General features: G+C 41.1%; 5 protein-coding genes across 7 annotated transcripts; 2 read left to right on the top strand and 3 right to left on the bottom strand.

Moving 5' to 3' along the window:
- Nucleotides 1–216: 216 nt before the first annotated feature.
- Nucleotides 217–11,386, top strand: LOC116201156. Its single transcript, XM_031532284.1, has 22 exons — nucleotides 217–1,400; nucleotides 1,748–1,863; nucleotides 2,265–2,473; nucleotides 2,790–2,909; nucleotides 3,702–3,830; nucleotides 3,919–4,044; nucleotides 4,201–4,256; nucleotides 4,339–4,438; nucleotides 4,533–4,650; nucleotides 5,222–5,431; nucleotides 5,870–6,194; nucleotides 6,303–6,396; nucleotides 6,692–6,800; nucleotides 6,983–7,260; nucleotides 7,389–7,516; nucleotides 7,674–7,908; nucleotides 8,173–8,361; nucleotides 8,711–9,000; nucleotides 9,284–9,467; nucleotides 9,742–9,984; nucleotides 10,457–10,542; nucleotides 10,766–11,386. The coding sequence occupies exons 1-22, from the start codon at nucleotides 565–567 to the stop codon at nucleotides 10,911–10,913; spliced, it is 4,329 nt and encodes a 1,442-aa protein (XP_031388144.1). The 5' UTR covers nucleotides 217–564; the 3' UTR covers nucleotides 10,914–11,386.
- A 371-nt stretch (nucleotides 11,387–11,757) lies between these two features.
- Nucleotides 11,758–13,167, bottom strand: LOC116201159 (AP-4 complex subunit sigma-like). Its single transcript, XM_031532290.1, has 4 exons — nucleotides 12,845–13,167; nucleotides 12,507–12,593; nucleotides 12,333–12,401; nucleotides 11,758–12,243 (listed from the first exon to the last, which is right to left on the bottom strand). Exons 1-4 carry the CDS (start codon nucleotides 12,986–12,988, stop codon nucleotides 12,109–12,111), a joined length of 435 nt encoding a protein of 144 aa, XP_031388150.1. The 5' UTR covers nucleotides 12,989–13,167; the 3' UTR covers nucleotides 11,758–12,108.
- Nucleotides 13,168–13,669: 502 nt separating this feature from the next.
- Nucleotides 13,670–16,982, top strand: LOC116201157 (probable disease resistance protein At1g61300). 2 transcript variants are annotated; one of them, XM_031532287.1, is made up of 3 exons: nucleotides 13,670–14,554; nucleotides 14,705–16,483; nucleotides 16,684–16,982. In XM_031532287.1, the coding sequence occupies exons 1-2, from the start codon at nucleotides 13,754–13,756 to the stop codon at nucleotides 16,481–16,483; spliced, it is 2,580 nt and encodes an 859-aa protein (XP_031388147.1). In that variant the 5' UTR covers nucleotides 13,670–13,753; the 3' UTR covers nucleotides 16,684–16,982. The 2 variants fall into 2 exon arrangements, with proteins under 2 accessions (XP_031388147.1, XP_031388146.1); XM_031532286.1 differs by having other exon boundaries at nucleotides 13,670–16,483.
- Nucleotides 16,983–17,196: 214 nt separating this feature from the next.
- On the bottom strand, nucleotides 17,197–21,142 carry LOC116201158 (ATP-dependent 6-phosphofructokinase 3-like). 2 transcript variants are annotated; one of them, XM_031532288.1, is made up of 13 exons: nucleotides 20,790–21,142; nucleotides 20,541–20,587; nucleotides 20,360–20,399; nucleotides 20,061–20,123; nucleotides 19,291–19,428; nucleotides 18,994–19,152; nucleotides 18,854–18,907; nucleotides 18,644–18,712; nucleotides 18,428–18,557; nucleotides 18,029–18,294; nucleotides 17,884–17,929; nucleotides 17,646–17,800; nucleotides 17,197–17,563 (listed from the first exon to the last, which is right to left on the bottom strand). In XM_031532288.1, the coding sequence occupies exons 1-13, from the start codon at nucleotides 20,889–20,891 to the stop codon at nucleotides 17,366–17,368; spliced, it is 1,467 nt and encodes a 488-aa protein (XP_031388148.1). In that variant the 5' UTR covers nucleotides 20,892–21,142; the 3' UTR covers nucleotides 17,197–17,365. The 2 variants fall into 2 exon arrangements, with proteins under 2 accessions (XP_031388148.1, XP_031388149.1); XM_031532289.1 differs by lacking the exons at nucleotides 20,360–20,399; nucleotides 20,541–20,587; nucleotides 20,790–21,142 and adding an exon at nucleotides 20,283–20,301.
- A 742-nt stretch (nucleotides 21,143–21,884) lies between these two features.
- LOC116201063 (putative dual specificity protein phosphatase DSP8) lies at nucleotides 21,885–25,372 on the bottom strand. The gene is made up of 6 exons (XM_031532142.1): nucleotides 24,953–25,372; nucleotides 23,819–23,941; nucleotides 23,478–23,571; nucleotides 23,306–23,388; nucleotides 22,735–22,824; nucleotides 21,885–22,411 (listed from the first exon to the last, which is right to left on the bottom strand). Exons 1-6 carry the CDS (start codon nucleotides 25,145–25,147, stop codon nucleotides 22,136–22,138), a joined length of 861 nt encoding a protein of 286 aa, XP_031388002.1. The 5' UTR covers nucleotides 25,148–25,372; the 3' UTR covers nucleotides 21,885–22,135.
- Nucleotides 25,373–26,229: the final 857 nt, after the last annotated feature.

Below are 26,229 nucleotides of genomic sequence, written 5' to 3'. Positions count from 1 at the left end.
CAGTTCGGTTCGGGACAAAAGCAATGATGGGAGGGGAAGATTTCTATCGGGCCTTGTAATTGGGCCGGCCCGGGAAGCTATCACTGGAGAAATGGGCCTGCAGTTGAACGTAACGGGCCTCGGTGAAAAGACGTGACAACGCACAGCCACACGTGCCATGCACGCCTTCCTCCTCATGTTCCATCTGTTCATGTTGTTTGTCCGAGTATGACACCATTCCTTCCTTTCCTTTTTGCGTCTTTTCCTCCATGTAATCGGATTCATCTTCTTCCATTCCAAGAAGCAACCTTTCCCTGAGAACTCAATCCTCCGTTGGTTGCATACTATTCAATGAATTGAGAAACCCAGCTCAATCTTTGCTTCACCTTCTGTCGGATTGTAATTCCACCCCGCCTCACCAATCACCCGTTTCAAGTTCTCAGCCCGACGCTAATCTCAGGAGCTGCCCTGCGACTTCCCCTTGTTGAATCTTCTTCTTCAGCTGGTGAGCTTCAGGGTCGTCTGCCCTTCGGGGGTTTTCTTCTTTTTGGTGATGACTCTGAGCTTTCAAGACTTCTTCTGGAAATGGCCCAGCTCCCTTTAAGCCCTGTACATGCCTTCCTAATCCTCCTCACCACTTTCTTCTCATTCACCGTCACCCCCACTTGCTGTTCCGATCCGAATGGCGAGTTCTCTGTCACCGATTACGAGACCTTCGCTTTCCATGGCGACTACTCCCCGCCCGCCCCGCCCCCGCCTGTCTCCCCGCCCCACCCGCCCTCCCTCTCCTGCGGGGATGACCTCGGCGGAATCGGGTCTCTCGACACTACCTGTGAGCTCAACGCTACCTTGGAATTCTATGACGACGTCTACGTAGAAGGGCTGGGGAACTTAATTATCCTCCCCGGAGTTACTCTTAGCTGTCCAGTGAAGGGCTGCTACATTTTGGTGAACATCAGCGGGAACTTCAGTCTTGGCCAAAATGGAGCCATTATTGCAGGGACAGTTCATATAGTGGCTAACAACGCTAGCTTTGGTGATGGCTCTCTGGTCAATGTGACGGCCCTCGCTGGAGACCCACCTGCCCAGACGAGCGGGACGCCAAGTGGGACTGAAGGCGCGGGGGGTGGACACGGTGGCCGTGGGGCTAATTGCCTTACTGATAACCAGAGGATGCCCGATGATGTGTGGGGTGGGGATGCGTATTCATGGACTTCTCTTGATGAGCCATATAGTTATGGGAGTAAGGGAGGGACCACGAACAGGGAGGAACACTATGGCGGAGAGGGAGGTGGCAGGATTAGGATTGATGCAGCAGGCGAGGTTGAGGTCTTGGGATCTCTACTTGCGAACGGAGGGGATGGTGGTCTGAAGGGCGGTGGAGGTAGTGGTGGGAGTATTTTTATCAAGGCCCATAGAATGTAAATTTCCTACCTTTTTTTCTCCCTTTGACTACTTGATACTAACTTTTAAGTGACAGTTTCTTGTTTTTGATTGATCTGTCTGGAAACTGAATTAGAGTAATTTTTTCGTTATTCGCCTACTGTAATGGAGGTTCCATTTATTAAGCTGTTTATTTGTTATGCCATTATGTTCTACTATGGGAATTTAATGTGCTCTAGGATTTGCTATAATAGTCTCAAGCAGAATGTCCATGGAATAGTTTTCTCTTTGCACTTCGGATCTGCTCTGTTCCTTTATTCACTTATAATGGTGATATTGGAGTATATCGTACCACCGCTTATAAAGAATATTCCTCTCAAAATAGGACTGGAATCGGTGTTATAAGTGCTGCTGGAGGTAGTGGATTCGCTGGAGGTGGTGGTGGAAGAGTTTCTGTAAATGTATTCAGCAGGCACGATGATACGGTCTACTTTGCTCATGGTAAGAGAGGAGAATTATCTGTCAAGTTCATCTTCTTTAGAAATATAATTTGGTTTGATTTTATTTCACAATTTGAGGTTGAAGTTGAAGGTATTAGTGCTTTGGTGAACTTAAGATTCATTGATGAGTTTCATATCCCATGTTTCATCAGTGCTATGTTTATTAAATTCAATGCTTTCTCTAATATATCTACCTATTTGCTCTTGATGTATTAAGTGCAATCCTATGGTTGATTGTTTCTACGGGGTAGTACTTGAAGTCTGTCTCTCTTGGCATAATTTATTTGTAGGACATGATAAAAGTATTCTTAAAACTTCCGTTCTTCAAAAATTATGGTAGTTGATATGTTCCTTGTATAAATGAACTGAATTACTATCTTGTGTTCCCCATATTGTCTGCAGGAGGGAGGAGCGTTGGCTGTCCGGCTAATTCAGGAGCTGCAGGAACATATTATGATGCTGTACCTCGGAGTCTTACTGTTGATAATCACAATTTGTCCACAGACACGGACACACTTTTGCTAGAGTTCCCTAAACAGCCACTTTGGACCAATGTTTATATTCTGAATTATGCCAAGGCTTGCGTTCCTCTGTACTGGGGCCGTGTTCAGGTCAGTGATGCTATTTCCCATGTCCAAATTGTAGACAACTTGGTTATATTTATAAATTTTTAATGTTTGTGTAGTATTGATTGTTCTTGTCATTTCATTTGTTGGTTTTTACCTATGGTAGCTTCAGTTTATTGATAAGTTTCTCTAAGATCCATTTATTTTAATGACCTTTTACTGGTGCCAATTCTCATTCTTTATGTCAAATTCAATATCAGAACCAATGAGAAACATATGCTGGATCATTTGACTCTTAAGTGCTTCTAGTACAGAAATTTTCCCCTCTAGAGTGATATATGATGCTCTCAGTTATTTGTAGGTTCGAGGACAACTCCGTATGTCAGGTGGAGCTCTCTTGAGCTTTGGGCTGTTCCATTACCCCTCATCAGAATTCGAGTTAATGGCAGAAGAGCTTTTAATGAGCGACTCTGTTATCAAGGCAAGGCATCGCAACTATTTCCTTAATGTTATCACTCAGTTAATTTCCTGACTGAAATGAGCACTTTCATAGATGGTGAATGTGTCGGTGATGTATAGCTTACCCAAGTTAAGTCATTTTGAAGGAGAGATGGAATAGATGTATCTAAATTGAGTCAAAATTTGTAATTGCTCCTTGATATTTGAAACACAGCAATAGGTATTTGAAGGATGACACTTTGAAGGCTTCTCAAGATGCTGTTAAATTATATTGGCTTCTAGCTAGGTTGCAGTTAGTTGTGCTGGCATACCTCGAGTAGTTTCAGGCTCAGCTGAACTCGCAAGATTGGGTTGACTATCATTTTTAGGCCGAATTTGGTTGGGAGCTTAAGCTTGACTCTATTTACTTCAATGACTTGCGAATAATTAGATGGTTAACCTGAACCTTGAGTAAAGCTTGGAAATAGTCTAAGTTGAGCTCAAAAATTTGCCTAATTTAAAATGGATTATGGTTGATTAGGCTCACATGCCTCTAAATATCTTTTCCTGGCTTTGGTAGACTGACTGAGAAGCTTGCTTCATTCCAACAAAGTTAAGTAGTATTCAAGTAATCATTAAGTCAAGTCTGCGCACCTGGCAAGTGGCTGTTCACATGCTACCAAGAACCTAAGTTGTTGGTACAAAAGAAAGTACCCTTTGAATTGGCAGTTCTGTGGTTAAGCAAATAGCTTGGAGTCTTGGGAATGTTTTTGGTTCTTTTGCATCTACATGGAATTACCACAGTTAACCATTTCTTCTCTGTCGATTTATTCAGGTGTATGGCGCTCTTCGCATGTCAGTTAAAATGCACTTAATGTTGAACTCCAAAATGCTTATAAACGGCGGGTCTGATTCAATTTTGGCCACATCCCTGCTTGAGGCCAGCAACCTTCTTGTTCTCAGGGTACTCTCCTGTTCTTTCTTTATTACCAATGCAAACCAATTTTCTTGTGTTCCTGTCAGTGATGCATAATTGTTTCTTCTACCGCCAGGGATCATCGATGATACATTCTAATGCACATTTAGGAGTTCACGGTCAGGGATATTTGAATTTGACTGGACCAGGAGATCTCATCGAGGCTCAACGTCTTGTCATCTCATTATTTTACAGCATCAGTGTAAGCTGAAGGAAATATGAATTGCTGATATTTGAACTGATTCTGTCAGCCCCAACATGGGCTGTCTTATTAGCTACTGAATCATTCTTCTCCCTTCTTTGTTTCTAATTATGCAATGCGTCTACCTGTGGCTGATCATTGTTGAAACTTGTTTAGCTTGGACCAGGATCTATCTTGAGGGGGCCCCTGGAAAGTGCCAGTGATAACGACCTGTAAGATTTAGTTGTTATTCTCAACTCGTGTCCAGTGAATTTTCTAGTCATGAGCTATTTTATTGACTTTGTACAAATGCAGGACGCCCAAGCTATACTGTGAGCATGAAGATTGCCCCAGTGAACTGATGCACCCACCAGAAGATTGTAATGTCAATTCTTCATTGGCTTTCACTCTTCAGGTTATTGAGTCACTTTGCTGAAATTTGTGTTCAGTTTCCACGCTTCTGTTATTGTTTTCAGTTTCTCAGGAGTTTTTTTTGCTTCTTGTTGCAGATCTGTCGAGTTGAGGATGTAACTGTGGAAGGAACTGTGACTGGATCAGTGGTGCATTTTCATTGGGTCAGAAATGTAATTGTACACTCCAGTGGAGCAGTTAGTGCATCTGGACTCGGTAGGCATTATACTTCTATATTTGTATCACTAAAACATTATCTTCTAAATTATAGGTTGATTTTCATCTTTAGAGTTCAGCTTGATCTTGTGGGCTTCTGCTATTCGTGGAGTTTTCCCTTCTTTATCCAATTTATCTTCTTACTCTTGCCTTTTTTTCGTTTTTACTTGGTTGTCTTTTGTCTCTCTCTCTCTCTCTCTCTCGGCTTATTTACGAATCGGGGTGCTCTTTATAGCATCCCTGTATGCATTGTTCTTCACTCATTTGAACTGTTATCATCGTCCACGGAGAAAAAAGTGCTTTTTAATCAGAGTAGAATTTCAGTCTTCAGGTTCTAATCATTCTTAATCAAAGTGACAGTTTCTTTTTCTCACATCTATATTCATATATTATCTACTTACTTTACCAAGCTTCATTACCGTCTCCAGTTACCATCAACTTGTCGCCTCGCTGGGTGTTTTTTACATTAATCTTTGCAACAGACCTGATATAACATCTACAAATATTGCTTCTTGTCACATTGAAGCATGGGTTAATGTTTTTCAATTGATTGTTCATCTACATGCTGCAGGATGCACTGGTGGATTTGGAAGAGGAAAAATGTTTGATAATGGTCTGGGTGGTGGTGGCGGGCATGGTGGTAAAGGCGGAGATGGGTATCATAAAGGGAGTTTTATCGATGGCGGTCTCTCATATGGGAATCCAGAGTTGCCTTGTGAACTTGGGAGTGGAAGTGGGAATGATAGTCTTGCAGGCGCAACTGCTGGTGGTGGTATAATTGGTGAGAATTTTGTTGCTTAAATTTGTTTCACTTTGTAGTATATTCATGTTAGGTGCAAGATGAATTGTCAATCTGGAAAGTCCACGTGAACTGTATTGTGTAGACCAGCTCAAGAGACGTTTAAGATTGGGTCAATCACATATGGTACCTGAGGGTAGGGTACCATGACAGCAAATGCAAGATCTATAGCAACCAGTGACTGTGATTCATTGGGTGAAGACCATTTCTTGGACCTAGCCTAGGTAGAAATTCCCTGCATGGTTGCATATGTCAGAGGAAGCCTGTCAATGCAATACTAATATGTTCTCTTTGCAAAAAAAAACTTCCAGAATATATAGACTTTCACAGTGAAAATATTTTGAGACTATAGTTTTTGCATAACAGTTCACCGTAAAAGACTTGGTGTTAAGCATTGGTGCACCTTATTCTTTTGAGCAGTGATGGGTTCTCTAGAGCACTCATTGTCCACTCTCTCGATTGATGGCTCCCTAAGAGCGGATGGAGAGAGTTTCGGAGAGGTTATCAGAAGCGGGAGGAATATCTCAAATGTGGGACCTGGAGGTGGGTCTGGTGGGACGATTCTCCTATTTGTGCGCTCAGCGGTGCTCAGTAATTATTCAGTCATCTCCACCATTGGAGGACATGGGAGTCCTGGTGGCGGCGGCGGTGGAGGTGGTGGGAGAGTTCACTTCCACTGGTCTGATATTCCAACTGGTGATGAATACTTGCCCCTAGCTACTGTAAATGGAAGCATCCAAACAGGGTTTGTGAATTTTTCAACTTTATGTAGATTTTTTATTATGTATGAATTGGTCTTGATTAATGAAATATTAGTCATGTCTTTTTCATTTGAACGCATTCGTTATTGCAGCGGAGGGTTTGGAAAGGGACAGGGTCGTTCCGGCGGAAAGGGGACTGTTACTGGAAAGGCATGCCCCAAAGGACTTTATGGTACTTTCTGTGAGGTAGTTTCTTAACTTAGTTATCTGATTATCATTTTTGGATTCCTAATGTGTAATTCAGTTTTCATTCTTGTCTTGGACTCTTTATTTTTCTCTGGCATATACTTACATTTGAGACATCCTGCAAGATCATGTTTCAGTAACATTTTTCTGCTCCACTTTAGTTAATTTTTAGCACTATGGGCGAAATGGGGAGAGAGCGAGAGAGAGAGAGGGAAAATGAGAGACGGAGAGTGAGCAACTCTTACTGCAAGTTTGTTACTACTGGGTCTGCTGTTTAATTCCTGAAATCATGCAGGAATGCCCTGTTGGCACTTACAAGAACATCAGTGGTTCAGATAGAGCTCTTTGTCATGAGTGCCCACCTCAAGAGCTTCCTCACCGAGCTGTGTATATTTCAGTCAGAGGTAATCCCCGGTCCACCGCTGCGTCTTCAAAATGACTAATATGATATTATCATATTAGAAGATTGGAAGTATGAACAGCAAAGTAGATTCTTCCATATCCTATAAGTCACTATAGAAAATCTTGAAGCATTATTTTGGAGCAAGACTTATATATCTTGTATGGGGACCTCCTATTGTAACAGGGGGTGTCACCGAGAATCCTTGCCCGTACAAGTGTGTTTCCGAGAGATTTCACATGCCCAAGTGTTACACAGCTCTTGAAGAATTGATCTACACATTCGGTGGACCGTGGCTGTTTGGTCTTATCCTCCTCACTGCTCTTGTCCTGTTAGCACTAGTGCTCAGTGTTGCACGTATGAAATATATTGGTGGGGATGAGTATGACTTATCCCCTTCTCTGCCTCCTCGACGTGGTTCTCGTTTAGATCACTCCTTTCCCTTTCTAGAGTCACTCAACGAGGTTCGTTCCTATTTTGTTTTGCACCAAGGACAGAAGGATAGTGGAAACTTGAGCTTTTCAAATTTGAATTGTTTTTATTTTTCTCCGATATATATATATATATATATGCTGATGATGTTGGGGTTCAGGTTATGGAGACAAATAGAATCGAGGAATCTCAGACTCATGTGCACAGGATGTACTTTATGGGGCCAAATACATTTAGTGAACCTTGGCATCTAGCGCATTCTCCTCCTGAGCAAGTGATGGAAATAGTGTAAGCTTTTTGGTCTCATCTATTTCTTGTCTCCCACAAAGAGGAACCTACATAAGCTTTTTCTGTTCTTCTGTCTGGTAGTTTACTCACTCGAGAACATGCATTTTCAAAGTAGTTGTAACAATGGCATCGCTTGGACATTTGATTTGAATGACAGGTTTGAGGATGCGTTCAATAGGTTTGTGGATGAGATTAATGCCTTAGCAGCTTATCAGTGGTGGCAAGGGTCGGTGTACCGGATCTTTTCGCTGATTGCTTATCCACTAGCCTGGTCTTGGCTTCAGCGGTGTCGGAAAAAGAAACTACAGCAGCTTCGAGAATTTGTTCGATCAGAATATGACCATGCATGCTTGCGTTCTTGCCGATCGCGTGCTCTCTACGAAGGGCTTAAGGTTCTTGCCTGTGATGAGTTTATGCTAATCTTTTTATCAGAGTTATCAAAACCAGACCAGACATCCATTTCAGTGGTCCAGCTGAGGTTTCAATGGGTCAATTCACTTAGACAATTATTTCAAAAAAGTATTTGGGAGTATGATAGAAATTAAGGGACTTAAAATCCTGTGGTAGTTCAGGCTCCGTGAAAGAAATGGATGGTTTTATTTCTGTAGTGAACTCAGGATGAATCAGGCAAATTACTTAAACAGATTAAATTTCAGGTGGCTGCAACATCAGATCTAATGCTTGGTTACATGGATTTTTTCCTTGGTGGAGATGAGAAGAGGACGGATCTTCCTCCTCGTCTTCATCAGAGATTTCCAATGAGCTTAATGTTTGGAGGGGATGGAAGTTACATGGCCCCCTTTTGTCTTCACAACGACAACATTATTACCAGCCTTCTGAGCCAGGTCAGTTTTGTGGACTGCTCTTCTGAAATGAACTTATGTATTGAACCGAACAGTTTTGTCATTTGCTTTGATTCTCAATGGAGTTCTTTTCACGCAACATAATCGCTTCTTTCGTAGGCCTTTATCGGCCGGTTCTTTGGTCATAATCTATCGTCTAAAATAATTACTTGATACTAAATGTAGTTCAAAGACAGTTCTACCTTTGAAACACCAGTTACGCTCATGAGCCTACTCAGAGTTGCTTTATTTCGCTCTTTGAATCATTCGATCAGTACACGCCATACTTTGCTTCTCCTTAGGCAAGTCCATGGAAGCTTATTTTTCATTTCTGTGTTTCTTCACTTCTCAGGCTGTTCCTCCGACTGTATGGTATCGAATGGTGGCAGGTCTGAATGCGCAATTGCGTTTGGTCCGTTCTGGGCAGCTAAAGGCTACACTAGGCAGGATTGTTAGCTGGTTGGAAACCCATGCAAACCCAACTTTGGATTCGTATGGCATCCATGTTGACCTTGCTTGGTTTCAGCCCACGGCTTCGGGATATTGCCAGTTCGGTCTCATTGCATGTGCTGTTGAAAATCAAAATCATCCATCGCCAATTGACAGTCACGATGAACCATCACCACCCAAGCAACAATCTGGGTAAGAAAACAATCCTAGTTTTTCTTAAAAACAAAAGATAAGGGGATGACTGTGGCTACATTTGGAAAGATAGATGTTCTTTGAAAATAATGAAATCTGGAATGATAAGATGTTTATTGAAATGATGAAAATTTATCTTTAATTTCAAAAAGGAAGGAGGAGATGGGAAAAAATCTAAGATGCATTTTTTATTCAAGAAACCAGATTAAGTATATCCCCTGCCCAGAAGTGGACATAGCCTTGTAGAGCATAGGTTTCTAATTAATTTTCTCTGGCTTTGCAGATTGCGTGGAACTTTTAGGGAAGGTCTGTTGGATCACAGGAGAGCTGAAGGCCATCTGATTTTCCACAAGAAAATGTATGGTGGAATTCTCCACGCAAAGAGCTTGAGGACACTGAAAGAGAAGAACGCGATTTGCTACCCCATGTCCTTTCTACTTTATAATACCAAGCCTCTTGGTCATCAAGTAAGTAAAGTTGATGTAGAATACAACAGCTAATAACCATAGAAAGGAACGGGAAATCAGATAGAAAGCGGACGAAGAAATCAGAGAGAACTGGACAATGGGGTCTTTATTCAGTTTATGAAGTCCAATGAACATCGAGGTCTTATCAAAACTAAATCTTACTAATTAGGCAGCATGAATATGTTAATTGGAAAATCAGGTTATGTCTTGATCCGTGAGGGTTTGCCTATAAGATTGTTTCCCTGAAATCTTGGACTGCTTCTTGTGAATGCAGGACCTTGTGGGATTAGTTATCTCGATACTGCTGCTCGGGGATTTCAGCCTAGTCTTGCTAACTTTACTGCAACTCTACTCTTCTTCGCTGCTCGACTTTCTATTGGTTCTTTCTATACTTCCTCTGGCAATTCTGTTTACTTTCCCAGCGGGAATTAGTGCCCTATTTAGCCATGGGCCAAGGCGGTCAGCAGGGCTAGCTCGTGTATATGCTCTGTGGAACATAACGTCATTGATCAATGTTGTAAGTCCTCTTTCACCAATTACTATATGCAGGTGTTGATTTTAATGGACATATAATTTAAGTTTGAATTTTTGGAAATTACAAGTGGATAGCTTTTATACTCAGTTATTCCTTGTTAGAGCAATTTCCTATAAGAATACTTTGAATACTGTACTTATATTTAAAAAAGAAAAACAAAAACGTTGAATTCACCCAAAAGAAAACTTTAGAGTGCTGTTTTCTATATGAAGGAAAGACATACTTGGGACACCAAATGGAACTCGTTTTTATTCGACAATTCCATCCGTCCTCTTTCAAGTTGCTCAAAACTGGATGTTAAAGTTCAGAGTGTAATTGGGGTGTCAGAGGAAGTCTTGACTGTTAACTTGATTAGCGCCATTTTTTTGGGTGTAATATGACTCGGTTCTATATTCTTTTTCTGTCATGTTTAACCTTACACTAAAAGCATGCTGCCTCTTCACATCTATGACAGTTTGTTGCTTTCATTTGTGGTTTTCTTCATTACGAGACCCATGCGGGTAAAAAGCATCCGAACTTTCAGTCGTGGAATTTTAGCATGTAAGTCTCTCTATCTCATTCCCAGGCTATCCTTTTCGAGTCATATATATAACTAGATTAAGATTCTGAATTTTGGCATGTCTCTGTTTATCTCATTCCTGGATTATCCTTTTCAGTCATATATAAAGCTAGAGGCAGATTCTGAATTGTGCATTTACGCTACTTGAGCCTTAGCTTATTCCCTACTGATTAAAATCTGAAGGGAGAGTTATCGTTTTTGCAGGGATGAGAGTGAATGGTGGATGCTGCCTTCGGGGCTGGTTCTGTGCAAGATCATCCAAGCTCGTCTTATTGACAGGCATGTGGCGAATCAGGAGATTCAGGATCACTCCTTGTACAGCAACGAGGCCGAAGTGTTCTGGCAGTCTTGATGAGCTATTTGTATTCAACTGCCTCATAGGTAATGACTGGGGGAAAGGTTCTAACTTAGACCCGATCCGAAAAAGATTCCTTTCACTGATCGAGAAAGGCATACCGTATGGATGGTTATGGGATAAAGAGGCATTTGAGCCAGTCTAAGGAATCTCTTTTAGACCTGATCTGCGCTGGGATCTCCCCACCAAGAGGCTGTTTTAGATGCCTCATTTCTACTAAGGCCTTTCCCGATATTCGGGTTTGGGGTCTCTGATGTGCCTGTAAAATATGAGATGTCTGTTTATTTGCAATCATGTAGAGCCTGTAACATTGATTGTTGACTCTAAACTGGGGAAAGAAGAGAAGAGATAAGCTCTAACATAGATTGGGAAGCCATAGTTTTGGCAGTTGGTTTCCAGTGTAACACACAGTTTGCTGTTATGGACTGAGCAGTTAAGGCCCTGTTTGGTTTTAGGGTGTAATTTTAAAATCACAATTCTAACTTAACTCTATCCACTACAAAACAAAATAATTGATACAAAGTTAAAGAGTGGGTTCCATTTATACTATTTTTTTTCACAACAAAATAACATAATTCATACAAAGTCAAAGGGTGGGTTTCATTTATATCACTTTTTTTGAAAATTAAAATCTGATTTTAAAATCCTACTATGAAACCAAACGCAACCTAAGTATTTATGGAAATGGTGTCAGAGTTGCGAGATTTCTCGAGTTATCTCATTATCTTGGGCACACTATTTTATGTGCATGATTGGTGAGAACAATAAGAGCTCAGTAGCACGATTATTTCGAGAACCAGGTCCATGCAGAACCAGCACGAGAACTCGTACTTTGGTAGAAACTGTGGAGGCTTGGGGGAGACGCTCGAACCTAAGATGTCTAGGCAACTTAACCAAGTTGTCATTCGCATAATGTTGTGTAATATACACTTGACGCAATGCATGAAGTGTGTCGTCGTAATTTTTGAATATGAAGATGGAAATTACAGTGGAGTATATCTTCCATAATATGCCATTCTAGTGCTAATGTAATGTTTCTGAACTTTAAAAGAATAACATATAAAATTTTTTTAAAAAAATAACATAAGAAAATAGAGTAATATGGGGAAAGAAAATAAGAAAATGGCCAAGGAAGATCTTGAGAATATTCAAATCGAGTGTTGTCGAAAGGGAAATATAAGTGTTGTGTCTTTCAGGTTGTACTGTCGAGGAGATGAAGTGGGGACAGAATAACGGACTTGTTGGTCTCAACAATGCAACCATTCATGACCATCTCATCAATGATGAAGTTTGCCTTCTCCAAGTGGAACATTATATCCAGCTCACACTGTTGACAAAAAAATCCGACTTAACCAATTACGAACGGTTGTATTTGTATATCAATCTTACGGCTTACGGGTGTTTGGGATCACCTACCACGTTGTCGAAATACCGGTCCATGGTTTCAACCAGCAGATGTATGAATTCCAAGATTGCGAGCTCGTTCTGCAGCAGTGGGATGCAAGAACTGTCATGTTATTACATGAGAAAGATGGAAGTGGCGTGATGTTTGAGGAGATTCAAAAACAATAAAATGGATAGGTGGCTCACCTCATCAGTATCGACCCCGACCAAGAAAAACAAAGAGGCATACCGCCGGTACACGATCTTGTAGTTCCGATGCTCGACGAATGAACACTGATAGCATGAAAAAAATGGGCTAGAACATTAAAGTAAGAACTCTAAAAAGAATAAGAATGTGGCAGGGCCACCGCCGTCACTGAGGGCCTCGGTTGAGTCCCAGGCTGCCCTGATGGAGTCGGCCAGCATTGGCTGAGATCAAGCCAGCTGCAACTACAATTTCACATCGTTCCATTGCCATGGTAAATACGCAATGCCCATATTCTGATTGAGAATGTGCGATCAGAGGTGGGTTCGGAGAGGGAGACCTGCTGCTCGGTGCGGGCGAGACATTTTCGGACGATTTCGCTCTCAAGGACGCGCCTTTCTTCGAGGCTAAGGTAGTGATCGTAGTACTGGGCCAGACGGGTCTGTCCCTGCTTGTTCACCATCATTATGAATCTGATCCCCATTCTCAGAGGCAGATTGATGAAATTTCAGACCAAAACAGAGATCTCCATTTTTTTTAGTGGAAAGTGGACAGAGAAATTCTGGGAGACAGAGAGCACATGTGGGACGGAGAAGAAGCAAAGGGATGCAGGATGCAAATTCCATGGCTGATCTAAGTTTGACCTTGGACTCTACATTACGTGCGAAGTTGTTGATGTTTTCTGATACATATTCTGACAGTCACTCACGGTCCGTATTTTGCGATATTGTAATTCTGTAGTATTCCATTTCATTGCAATGTAATCCGATCTAATGGCTAAGCTTTCTTCGGTTTCGACTTGACAATCCACCCATTCATTCTCTTTATATGAATGAGACAACGGCTCAGACCAATCAACAACCTTCAATGGACAGTATCTGTTACTTCTGGAATTCTGAGCCTACTCCGATCGGTATTTACGCAGGTTTTTTGCACCGAAGAAACAAGATCGGCCGAAAGATAGGACATTCGGTATTAGTCCGATTCCTACGTAGGCAGGATTTTGAGCTACTTACGTCCTAGATAGGTTTCATTCCAAATGCTCTATATGATTTTTGTGGAACCGACAGATGTCAACATAGTAGTTTGTCATGTTCTGCAAACGTCATGGACCACAGCTGCTTTTTTTTTAGATGATGAAGTCGATGGACAAATATCTAACTTTGGATCGCTACATAGTGATCCTCATATTTTATAACCTTCAAGTTGACTTCCTAGAATTAGTCTTTCCATGGTTTGATCTCGATCCATGGATTGGGCGAGTCTGATCCTCGATATTATGATCAGGTCATGGGACTGCACGGCGAAGTGCAGGTCGTATGTTCAGGATCTCGAGGAGAATCTCGAGAATCTGGGAAGCACAATGGATGAACTCACTTGCAAGCTCGAAGACCGGAGAAGGGAAGTTGAGCAGGCTGAACAACAAGGACTGAAGCGAACGAGCGAAGTAGATCGCTGGTTGGAAAAGGTAGAAGTTATCAAGAAGGAAGTTCCTCGGATCTTAGAGAGAGGGGAGCAAGAGAAGCAGAAGAAGTGCTTTGGGGGTTTGTGCACGAAGAATTGCCGGTCATGCTACAAGCTTGGGAAGGTGGTCGTGAAGAAGCAGAGTGTCCTCAGAGATCTACTAGTCAAGAGTCACTTTAATCAGATAGCTTACAGGCCCGTCAGTGCTCGGGTTGAGGAAAGGCCTATGGACAAAGTTGTGGGCTTCGAGTCTACATTCGAGGAGGCTTGGATATGCGTTGAGGATGGGAGTGTGCGAAGTATAGGGATGTTTGGGATGGGAGGCGTAGGGAAGACCACCCTCCTTACCAAGATACATAATGAGCTCGCTCACTCTAGCCAAGATTATGATGCCGTCTTGTGGATCGTCGTGTCGAAGCAAGCTAATGCAGAAAAAATTCAGAAGGACGTATGGAGAAAACTGGGGCTCCCTGAATCCGAGTTGGAGAGCAGCAACAAAGAAGATAGAGCTCCTAAAATATTTAGTGTCTTGAAAAGAATGAAGTTTATTCTATTTCTGGATGACATCTGGGAGAGGATTGATCTCGTAAGCATCGGTATTCCTTCAACTAGCCATCAGAACAGATTCAAAATAATATTTACAACTCGATCCGAGGAAGTCTGTGGCTTTATGCAAGCTGATAGGAGCATAAAAGTGCAGTGCTTGCCAACTGATAAGGCCCTTGAACTGTTCCAGGAGAAGGTGAGCAAGGAGACCTGGGATGCTCATCCTGATATACCGGAGCTCGCCGAGAAATTGGCTGGAGAGTGCAAATGTTTGCCTCTCGCTCTCATTACAGTAGGGCGAGCAATGGCCAGCAAGAAGAATCCTCACGAGTGGAAGCATGCGGTGGAGGTTCTACGACATCATCCAGCAACCTTTTCAGGTATGAAAAATGATGTTTTTGTTCCTCTAGAGTTTAGCTACGAGAGTTTACCTGACGAAACCCTGAAGAGGTGTTTTCTGTATTGTACTATGTTTCCTGAGGACTATGGAATTAGGAAAGATGATCTTATTCTTCTTTGGATTGCGGAGGGCTTCCTAGATGAATATGATCATGATATCCATAAAGCACGCGATTATGGAGAGAGCATCATTGGAAGTCTAACACGAGCTTGTTTGCTGGAGTCCATAGTAGTGGTGGAGCCATTCGGCCTAGTAACCAATGTAAAGATGCATGAGGTAGTCCGAGATATGGCCTTGTGGATAGACTCTGAACATGGTGTCAAGAAGAATAAAGTTGTAGTAAACGAGAACTTTCATGCTATAGAATCGGATGGGAGGAGTGAAAGGTGGAAGGATGTAGAAACAGTGTCTCTCTGGAGGGACTATCGATCCATGGAATGGTTTCCTACAAGTCTATCATGCTCCAATCTTCGCACGTTGATACTACGGGGTACGCAAATGCAGATACTGCCGAATGGATTCTTTTCTTCTATGCCTTCTCTGAGAATCTTGGATCTATCATACAATAAATTGTTAGCTGAGTTACCTGAGGACATTGGCCAGTTGTCCAATTTGCGGTATCTTAACCTTGGGGGAACTCCCATAGTCAAGCTCCCTATTCAGTTGAAGAACCTGAAAAAGTTGAGGGTCCTGCTTATTGGTGTAGACTGCGAATGTGTTCCAAAGGAAGTGATATCTAATCTCCATTCTTTAAGAGTTTTCCGGTGGATGCATAACTCCGGTGTTCTCACACAGGAGCAACAACTCAGCGTGATTGACGAGCTAGAACTCAAGAAAGAGGTAAGTGAAGTATCTCTCTCTTTCCGATTCGCAGAAAGTGTCCGGAGATTACTAAGAAGCTCCAAGTTGCAGACCCGGTTAAGATCTCTAATTGTAGTGGAATGCCTGGATATGACCTCGGTTACGATCTCATCTTTGAAAGCAAAGAGGATGGAGCATCTAAGTGATCTCTATATTTGCTACTGCAATGAATTGGAAGAGATTAAAGTCATAGACATGGATGAAGAGGAGGGTCGTCCTGATGATCAACATATTCCTCACGAATATTACTACTCAAAGTTACGGAATGAAAGCTGTTTCCGTAGCCTTTGCTCGGTGACTATTGCATTCTGTAATCGCTTGAAAGATGTCACTTCCATCGTCTGCTATGCTCCTAATCTTATGCACCTCTACATTCATGAGTGCCCCTCCATGCAAGAACTGATTGTCAATGACACTGAAGAGGATAAAGACCACAACTCGAGGCAAACATTCTTACGTCTCGCTACTCTTTATTTGATCAATCTCGACAAGCTCGAAAGCATCGGCCGCAGAAAGCTGCCCTTCCCTTCACTGAAGATGGTATCGATCTACGAATGCCCAAGTCTGAAGAAACTCCCATTCGACCAAGAAAGCGTGGGAAATAGCTTGAAGGAAATTCAGGGGAAAAAGGAGTGGTGGGATGGGTTGCAATGGGATGACCCTGCCACTAAGAATGTCTTCTCCCTGAAATTCGTCGAAATTGAGTAGGCACGTCTTCATTTCTTCAGATCTATTCATATCTTCCTCCGCCTTACAATTATTACATTATCTTACTTCCACCCTTGCATTTATGTACCACGGCATCTTCGACCCGTCTTTGGATTTAATTTGCAGGTCGAGTTTATCAATGATCAGATCAGTACTTGGGTTAGAGTGTATAACAAAATCTTTTAATCTATTCTGAGCAGGAAGGCTAGACTTACTGGTCGTTATGCACCTGGGAGAGCAGAAACCCGCCCTTTTGACTCTCATGCATTGGTGCGTTCGAGTAGGCCCTTATGGAACTCCATAAATATGTGTTTCGAGCGATCCTTTTATCGATGAAAAAAAAAAGAAAACTGCATTTCTAGTGTTCATAGTATTTCCGAGTACAAGCATGAACAATCTTTCTGTACAGGCACTGCCCAAGGAATTAATACCACAGGAAAGAAAAAGACTTTTCCTCTGAGAGTAATGAAAAAATGCATTGTATTGCAGCCCATATCAATAGTTGGAATCCAGGATATAATGTTAGCGTTCATTCAGTTCATTCCCATGTTATTCCGCCATGTGAAATGATCCGTCAGTTTTGTAGCTTAAAATGAATGATCTGATGGCTCAGCCTTCTTATGTTGTTGCAAAGGAAGAAAGTCTCAATTTTAGGATGAATACAACGATAGCAGAGACGAATTGGTTAAAGATCGAGTGACAGTACTAAGTTGTTTGCCGAGAATTGTAGTAGACTATATCAAAATTTACATGACTTTGTTATGAAGATGCGTATTGGTTGAGACCTATACACCCGATACTGCCAACAGTGTAAAGAGGACATGAGAAGGAACATATATGATTTTCGTGATACTACATTTCGCGAATTTGAATAATCTCAAGTCACTCATAAACAATCTCCTTCTTCACCAAGTTGTTTGCAGAATCTCCATTGCTTAACAACTGTGATGATGCTTCCTCTTCCTTCTTGTCCTCCACCACATCTTTCGCACTCAGAAAGCTTGGTTGATTGGTCGAAGACAGGAGCCTAGCCCACATCCTGTCCGTGATCACAACCTTGTTCTGTTTCTCCGTAATTCTCTGCATCCCAAGATAACAAGCATAACTCGCAAAGTTTGACAGACAAATTGTTTGTGTTGTCAAGTACATAGGATTAACTTACATGGAATGGTATGTAGGAATGCCTTCCATTGACGAGCCCGACGGTGAAACCTGTATAGCCTGCCATTGCTCCGTGAATGGCACTCTGAGCAAGGAGGGTGCAGTAAACATTGTCGGAGGCATTGCTCGGGACAGCTCGAATCATGTATGTAGGATCTATCGACATTCATGTCATGGAATAAATATTCGCTACTGACAGAGAGAAGTGAAATTATGACTCAGTCACTTACTACACTGACCTATGTATTTGAGGTTTATCAACATTTTGCGCTTCGTGAAATGATCCTGCACCGGAAATAAGTAAACAAATAATGTTTGTCGAAACTGAGTAATTTGTTAAGTCGGATAAGGATCTTGGTTGGATGAAATAAATGAAATCTTGACCTTGATCTTCTGGGATAACCAAAGGCCGATATCTCGGAGAAGTTTGTTTCCGGAAGCATCTTTATTTTCTGTGCCATGCCGACTCTCGACAAGGAGTTCCTGCCCTGCTCCTTCAGCTATCACAATCACCATGTGCCCATTCTCTTTGAGCCGCTTCTCTATGAACTCGAAGAGTCCACCGTGGCCTTCAAGGTAAAACGGCGATTCGGGGATTAGGCAGCAGTCCACGTCACGGCTTGCAAGGGTGGCATACATTGCAATGAATCCTGCATAAAGTTAGTTAAAACTTTTGATAATGGTGCTATGGACACTGATGGATCTAGGAAAATTCGAGGCAAGTGCTCCTCGGCCCTTTCTGGTGCTGTATATAAATTACCAGAATCGGAAGCATATACATACCACTGTATCTGCCCATCACTTTCACAACACCGATGCCGTTCTCACCGCTCTCGGCTTCGACATGAGCAGCATTGATTGCGCGTTGAGCCTCCTCGACAGCAGTGTCAAAACCAAAGGACTTGTCGATGACCTGTTTCAGCCAAAAAGTTTTACACGTGCAGTGTTCCTGTAAATCCTGACGATAACTCAAGGATTCAAGCGAGCCACGGAATTTACCGAAATGTCATTATCGATCGTTTTGGGAATCCCAGCCACAGCTACTTTGAGGCCCCGTTTCTTAATTTCCTGTCACATCCAACCAACGCATCAAATTTGTTATTATATTGGATATGTTTTTAAGGTGGAATCATTTCTCGTTCCAAAATACGGAAAACAAGAGATACAAACTTGCTAGAGGTTCACTTTACATATATCCTCGATCGTTACCTCGAATATGAAAGAAGCCCCTTTCTGAGTTCCGTCTCCTCCAATTATATAAACCTGCAATGCGAGATCGGGTCAACTTCTGTATTGAAGAGACAGATAGAGATCTTGATAGTTCCGTATATACTGACTATTCAACGTGCCTGATTGATTCCGCGATCCTGAATGCTGTCAACTATCTTTGCTGTATCATGGCCACCACGTGATGTCCCGAGGATAGTTCCACCCCGTTTATGAATATCATTTACTACCTTAGGAGACAACGGAACAGTGTTCCGAGAATAAAAGCCCTTGTAGCCACCCTGCAGGTTTTGCGACGCTTAGTACGAATGTAGGAAGACATCTTGGGATTGCATGTTTAACAAAGAGTACTGTGAAGGTCGGGACGGTGAAAAGAGAGAACATTTGACCGAATGAAGATTAAAGAAGGGAGAACTCACTTCTATTCCGAGAACCTTTTTGACTCCGTACATATGTTCCAAGCCACAGACAATTTCCCTGATCACAGTGTTGAGTCCCGGGCAGAGCCCACCGCAAGTCACGATACAGGCATGGACGTCATCCGGATCAAAATAAACCTAAGATAACAACCACTCATCAGCACACATCATCAACATTGAACATACCTAGAACTACCTCTTCCTTTCCCTGTCCTACTCTTTTTTTCATTTCCATGACATTCTCCTTGCAGAGCTAATTAACAGCCCGTGCATGCTCCACAAGCTTGTGGGAACAGGAAATTTGGGCCCGTTCTCGAAAACTATGCAGGTAGTGACACCTTACATGTTAGCAGAATAGGCACTCAAACACGAACAGTGCGTTTGATTTCAGAGTTAAAGTTTTGAATTTGTAATTTTGATTTTGATTATGAAAAAAGACAAAAAAAAATGTAGAGCCTATGAATCCCACCAGTTTTGTTGTGTAGTGTATGGGTAGTATATGAAATTGTATATTGAATAATATATGGGGCCCATCAGTTTGACTTTGGAAAAGTATGTTTCGTTGTGTAGTGTATTGAGTTAAAATTGAAGTTAAAATTTTAAACCGCGACTCCGAAAACCAAACAGTGCTGAATTCAGCTTTCAAATGTCTGATCTTGCATCTGCATAGGCTCTTCAGAACTACTTTGGTCAGCTGTTGGGTATCGAGGAATTCGTGTTCTTGTGTGTTTTCATAGAAAGAGTAAAGTGTCTTGCATGATAAATAATACCTTCTGTCGTGGCCCGGCACGTCGGAAATGTAAACCTCTAGGACTGCTTTTGTGAGCAATAATCTACAAAATCAGTAGTTAGAAATTCAATCATCCAATATTAATCATATGTAACCTCCAACTACATTTGATGATACACTGTATACCTAACAAACAATTGTCGGGATTTACCCCATAGCATGTTCCCAAGACCGCATAAGGTTCGACTCATGACGTACATACCTCGGCTCTTTTGTCTACTGGAAGGTTGCATTTCCAAGACTTTCAAATGTTATCTGAATAGGAATCTGGGGACTAACCTTTAAAGCAACAGTGTCATCATCATGGACAAAATACTGCCTGACCAACCCAAAACAGGAAAAAAAAAAAAAAACTGACATCAGTGGATAAATTCTTGTCTAAGTAATGTATTTACAAGGAACAAAATGAAGCGCGGAATTGAAAATTTTCTAGTTAATGGAAGAAAAAACTTCCACTTACTTCACGACTGAATATGCCGGGTTGGTTTTTAATGGATTCGGATAAGTCTGTTCGGACACAGAAAAGAAGAAATTAATGAAAACTCCATTCAGAAGAAAGGGGCTTGCATCCGTTTAACCGAATAACAATGCCTTTGGTGTTCATGCAGAAGTGCAAGCAAGTCGGGGGTGATCATCCACAGACAATTAACGACAGATATATTATTATTCGGTCCTTGAGAAAGGATGACAGGGGAAGATAAAAGCGTACCGGGAGATCGGGAATGTAATCAGAGAGGTGAGGGACATCTTCAAGGACATAACCGGCCTCTCCTGTCACGATCTTGGACTTTGAAGTTCCTGACAAACCCATCTGCTTGTAGGAATGATGCAAGTTCTTCTGTTGATCTTACTTCTATCCTCGAAGTCGTAAACATATGCTTTTTAATTTCCGGGGGACTAGTAGGAATCGATGGAGTCCTAATAATAGTTTTCCCCGAAAACAAGTGGCTTTAGGGAAGCAATTGTAGAGAAAAGCATGGAACTCAGAGGACATCCATTGGAGACAGAATAGGAGATGCTTTTATTGAAGAAGAATGGAGACAGAAAAAAGAAATGGTGACAATTCCATTTTTGTAGGAGAGTGAGTTTTGACCAAACTTTATAACCATTCACAAATCAAAAAAAAAAAAATTTCCTTCTTCTTTTCCTTAGATTTTTAAATTTTGATCTCGATCACTATTTTCGTTACAAGAGCTTACTGACCAGGAGTCGATTTCCAGGATCAGTGGGCATGCCATGACATGAACCCAATACATGTTACATCATCTTTCATGCGCTCTACAAGCATGCAATAATCTTTTCGTGATTATTTTGTGAGGCATTATTAGAGAGGCAGAGGGATTAAAATATTAAAGCTGAGAGCTGAGGCAAGCTTTTGTCTGTAGGCTCGTGACACTCTGACCTCGACAAGGCGTTTAAAGTTCTCATGATTATTATTATCACAAGTGACCATCGGGATTTCGTGAGGGTCGGCCCCCATTTTGACTAAACAAAGGGGGAAAGAAAACTTCTTTTCTTTGGAAATTATTTAAAGGGATTTTAATTTACAAGTAACCATATAAAAATCTTTCATATCGTAAGGCCTGATGCATGAGATGCGAACGACATAGTAACCCCAGTAGCAACACGACTATCCTATGACATCGCGAAGTGCTATGCAGTCTCCGTCGAGAGACTATTTGCGCCTATTTACTGCAAGTGGAAATTCATCAAAATAAACCAATCACATTACATGAAATATATAACATACCATGCTTGAGTAGAGTTTTGATTTGTGGGCTTTCACTTGACAAAACTTGAATGATACTGCGTGCGAAAGATTTACCGATTCAGCACGATTCACGAACTATTCATTAACCCATTTGGTCCAAATAAACTTGCATTACGGTTTATGCAAGATTTATGTACAAGTAAGAATCCTATAACAAAAGCAAATGCATCAGACTCTTTTCGGTCTTTTCGCTCTTTAAAACAGAGGACACTCGCCACCGAGGTTTTAGCCGCATAACTTACTTTTATGATTATTCTATGTACAAAGCACCAAATCATGATGCCCTAACATGCATGAGCCTCTGCCGCCGGCAGCCGCCATGAGATGGGTCCCAAACTTCCCGAGTCCTTCAGATACATGAAAAGGCAGGAGAGTCTTGCAATCATAGGCATGGCCTTCGTCGCATTAGGGACGAGAGCCAGTTCCATCCCGGAATTATTGTTGCCATCACTGGAGCAAACGTAACCTTCAAGATCAGCCTTTGTTATAAGGACCGCATCTGCAGGGGCAGAACAAGAGGATGTTGGAGACAGTTGGCTCTTGCTGTACTTCTGAACTGCCTGCTCGTCAAGAGGAGAGAAGAGAGTTAGCAATAACACTGAACAAGGTATGGTGGTCGAATGACAACAAGAACAGAGACCACTACTCAGACACATCTTAAACAATTTTTCAAGTGGTCTAAGACTAAGAGACCAAGACCTCAATTAGTCCAAAGAAAAGAAACAATTTCTGTGATTTATGTGAACACAATACATTTTCAAGTAATCAATCACAACACATTATCAATCGAACAATGTAGGTCGACTTCGATATTAAAGCGTTGTTATGCAAATCACAGTCATCAATAAGTCATAAGGACTACTGTGCATCAACAACTGCTCACCTTCCATTGAGAGGGGGCTAGCAGCACTCGAGGCCTTCTAGAACGCACATATTCAAGGCCAGCAGCAGGTGTCATGTTTTTATATTTTACCTGCAAAATATGAAGCAACTGAATCTTATATCACATCAAGATATACAACATAAGAAGTTAATAAAGGAGTATTTATTGATGAAGTATCAATTTTTTCCCCTAAAAAGATTTGAATTCTCAAAATGTAGCTTTCCACGGTAAACTTTCTGTTTCCCAGCAACTGTCTTCGATAGGTTTTCTTAACTTCTATAGAGCGATGTAAATGTATAAGTGTCATGTAATTGTGTATATATACCACCCGTTTGTGAATGCTCACGTCATGACTCTGCCCCTCACACCCAAAATCTAATACTTCTCATTGGATGACTTTTTACGCTATGAAACAAATTTTCAGCAACTTTTTGCCTATAACTCTATTTCCTTTTGTTTTCATGAAAAATAAAATAGACTGAAAATTTTCTAAATCCAAAATGAGCAATAAATATTTAAGGAACCCCATACTTTATCAAAATTCAACCCCAATAAAGGGAACAAGACTTACCAAATAGCAAAGCACTATTGTCGTGCTCCTTCCTCGACCAGCTTTGCAGTGGACGTAAGTTGTTTGACCACAAGATGAGTTTTCTAATAGAGATAGAAAAGGCTCAATCAATAGCATTAGGTATTAAGACTTCGAACCACTATCAAAATTTAGATCAGATGATTTCACTCACTGTGAATAAAGTCCACTGCCCTATTGATGTCAACAGAAGAAGGAGCAAAGAGATAGTCCCTCGTAGGTATGACGAGGTGTTCAATGCCATGGTCCTAACAACCAAGAAAATAGGAAAAGGGAGCGCTAGTCAAAAAATTGAGAAGGATGCATCTCAATCTATGGGGCAATTTTTTTTCAAACAAAACACAACATTAGCATATCTGTAATATACTTTACATGACGCGTTTCTCAATCAATGTGAATTACAATCATAAGCAAAAGAAATTATCAAGGTTTGGCTCTGTCAAGACTTAGAAAGCGTAGATGAAAAGATCAGAAGGATGCGCAGGTATTACGGACATCATACAAGGAAGATGACACCAAAGTTTCATAAGGTTCATTGAGGGTGATGACCCCACCAACTCCAAGCTGCTTCAATCGAGGGACATCCTTGGGGAAAGGAACTGCGCCCAGCAAAAGATGCTGACAAAAAAAAAAACTGTTAGAAATACGTAGTTCTTCCTCGTGAACATAGTTCCACATAAACCGTCCCAATGCATCCTCAACAAGAAGGTCCATAAAAGTGATCGAAATCAGCTCATGAGTACCATGATCCTAGTCACGTATAACAATGAGCTTCAATGTTATGTCCCCATTGGCAAAGCAGATCAATTAACAGGTTCACAAGATCCACTCCTATTATACAGAGCCGACTTAAAAACAAAAGGGGAACTGGTTTGCTCCTAAACAAGATAAACTCCTATCCCAAATCTATCCATCACAATTTGCTAATTGTCCAAACAAGGCATAACTGAAACTTAGTATAACGGTGTTTACCGAACAATACCAAAACCGAATACAACGATAGCACCAATCATTGTCACACTCAATTTGTGGACAACATCAACAAATTACAATTCCCATATTTTACAATTCCAAAATTCTCAACGTTGTTGTTGTGTTTGGTTTCAGAGTTGAGTTGAATTTTGGTTTTAATTAGTTTGTAATGATTGTGTTGTGAAATTATGAGAAAAAGTGTGAGAAAGTAATGAATAGTTGAGAAAAAGTATGTTTTGTTGAATTTTGAATTGTGGAAAAAGTAATGAATAGTTAGAGAATTTAATATTAAAAATTGAATTAAATGGTAGTTAAAGATAAAAAAATTAAAGAAAAAGAAAAAAAAAGTAATAATTGAATTGTTGAGTTGAAGATAAGTAGAGAGAAAAGTGGAATTTATAGTAAAAAAAAATTTTGTTGCCAAACAAACCAAAATCCGAATTTTCTACTGGGAGCAACATCAAAAGTGAACACCTTAAGACATACCAAAAACAATCTCAAATTAACATATATAAGCTTCAGTTCTTGCAGTTCTGACATATTAAAATACTACAAAAACATCAGCCTTATCGCATTTACAATAATTCCAAAATCAGAGAGCAAAAAAAAAAAAAGAAAATTAAACAAATTTAGACAAGAACAAGAACGAGAAGGGACCTGATCGATCTCGTCCCACCACCTGAACTCAGTTTGGATCTTGCTCCTGAACACGTTGTAAAGAAGGGTAGGGTAGAACAGGATCCGGGCACCAGCCCAGACCAAGACCCGCTTCGCATCATCAGTCACGATCTTCTTCTCTCCCTCATCTCCTCCTCCGCCGCCTTCCTCGGAACCCAGTTCCTCGATCTTCATAGCTCGCTCAGACCTCAGGCTCGCAGCTGACGGGACCAAGATGGACCCGGTTGAGGAATATGGACCGACCGCTGATGGAGCGAGTGAAATTGTAAGGAGTGAAGGAGGTGAGGATGCTGACGATGAGTGATTGATCGATGCATGCGATAAGGAGGAGGAGGAGGAGGAAGAATCGGAGCTCTGTGGAAAATAAATCAGTCGAGTCCCACTGGGGAAGTAATAATCCCAATTAATTAATTCGAGACGAAAAAAGAAAATATTAGTAAGGGTTAATTAAAAAAAATCAAAATTTTCACATTTTAATAATTTTAATATTAATTTTTTTCTTAACTTAAAAAGACATAAATTTTCGACTTGATAATAATTCTAGCATGATGTCAAATTTTTCGTTAATTTGGACAAAATCGATGTCACAAAGGGCGTCAACAATCCAAATCGGGAGAGGATGCCGACAACCTCGATGGGGTTGATAACAGGAGTCATGACTCCACCAGCCAAAATCGAGAAAATCTCCAATTTGAGGGTCTTTTGATTCCAAGAGGTGGGGCTTCAATTCTGGCGACTATCCCTGATTGGGATTGCCGGTGCTCTCCCCTTATTGGACTCGTCTGGGCCCTTTGTAGCATCAATTTCGTCCAAATTAATAAAAAAAATTGACACCGTGCTAAAATTATTATTAAATAGAGAGTTCGCATAATTTTAGGTTACAAAAAAGATTTGTGTTAAAATGTGAAAAGTTTGTATTTTTTTTATTAATTCTGTTAGTAATTAACGAAATTGCACAAATCGATAGAAGTCACTCTGTTTTTCTGACATATTTGAGCTTTGCGTTGGGTTTATTTACTGAATTGCCATCCTGGAGAATGACCAAAGCTCCCGCTAGGGTGTAAATGGGTCGGTGGGTCGGTTTTTTCATCAAAACCCGAATTTTTTGGGTGGTTTTTTCGAGCCTAAAAAACCACCCAATAAATTTTTGGTGAAGAAAAACTAATTGCTACGGTCTCGATTTTTCCGTGTGGGTTTTTCGGTCCCGAGTTTGAGATGACAAATTCTCAAGTAACAGAATTAGATAATGCATTATA

This window comes from Punica granatum, chromosome 3 (genome assembly GCF_007655135.1).
Source record: "Punica granatum isolate Tunisia-2019 chromosome 3, ASM765513v2, whole genome shotgun sequence".
NCBI lineage: Eukaryota > Viridiplantae > Streptophyta > Magnoliopsida > Myrtales > Lythraceae > Punica > Punica granatum.
This window is presented reverse-complemented; position numbering and strand designations above follow the sequence as displayed.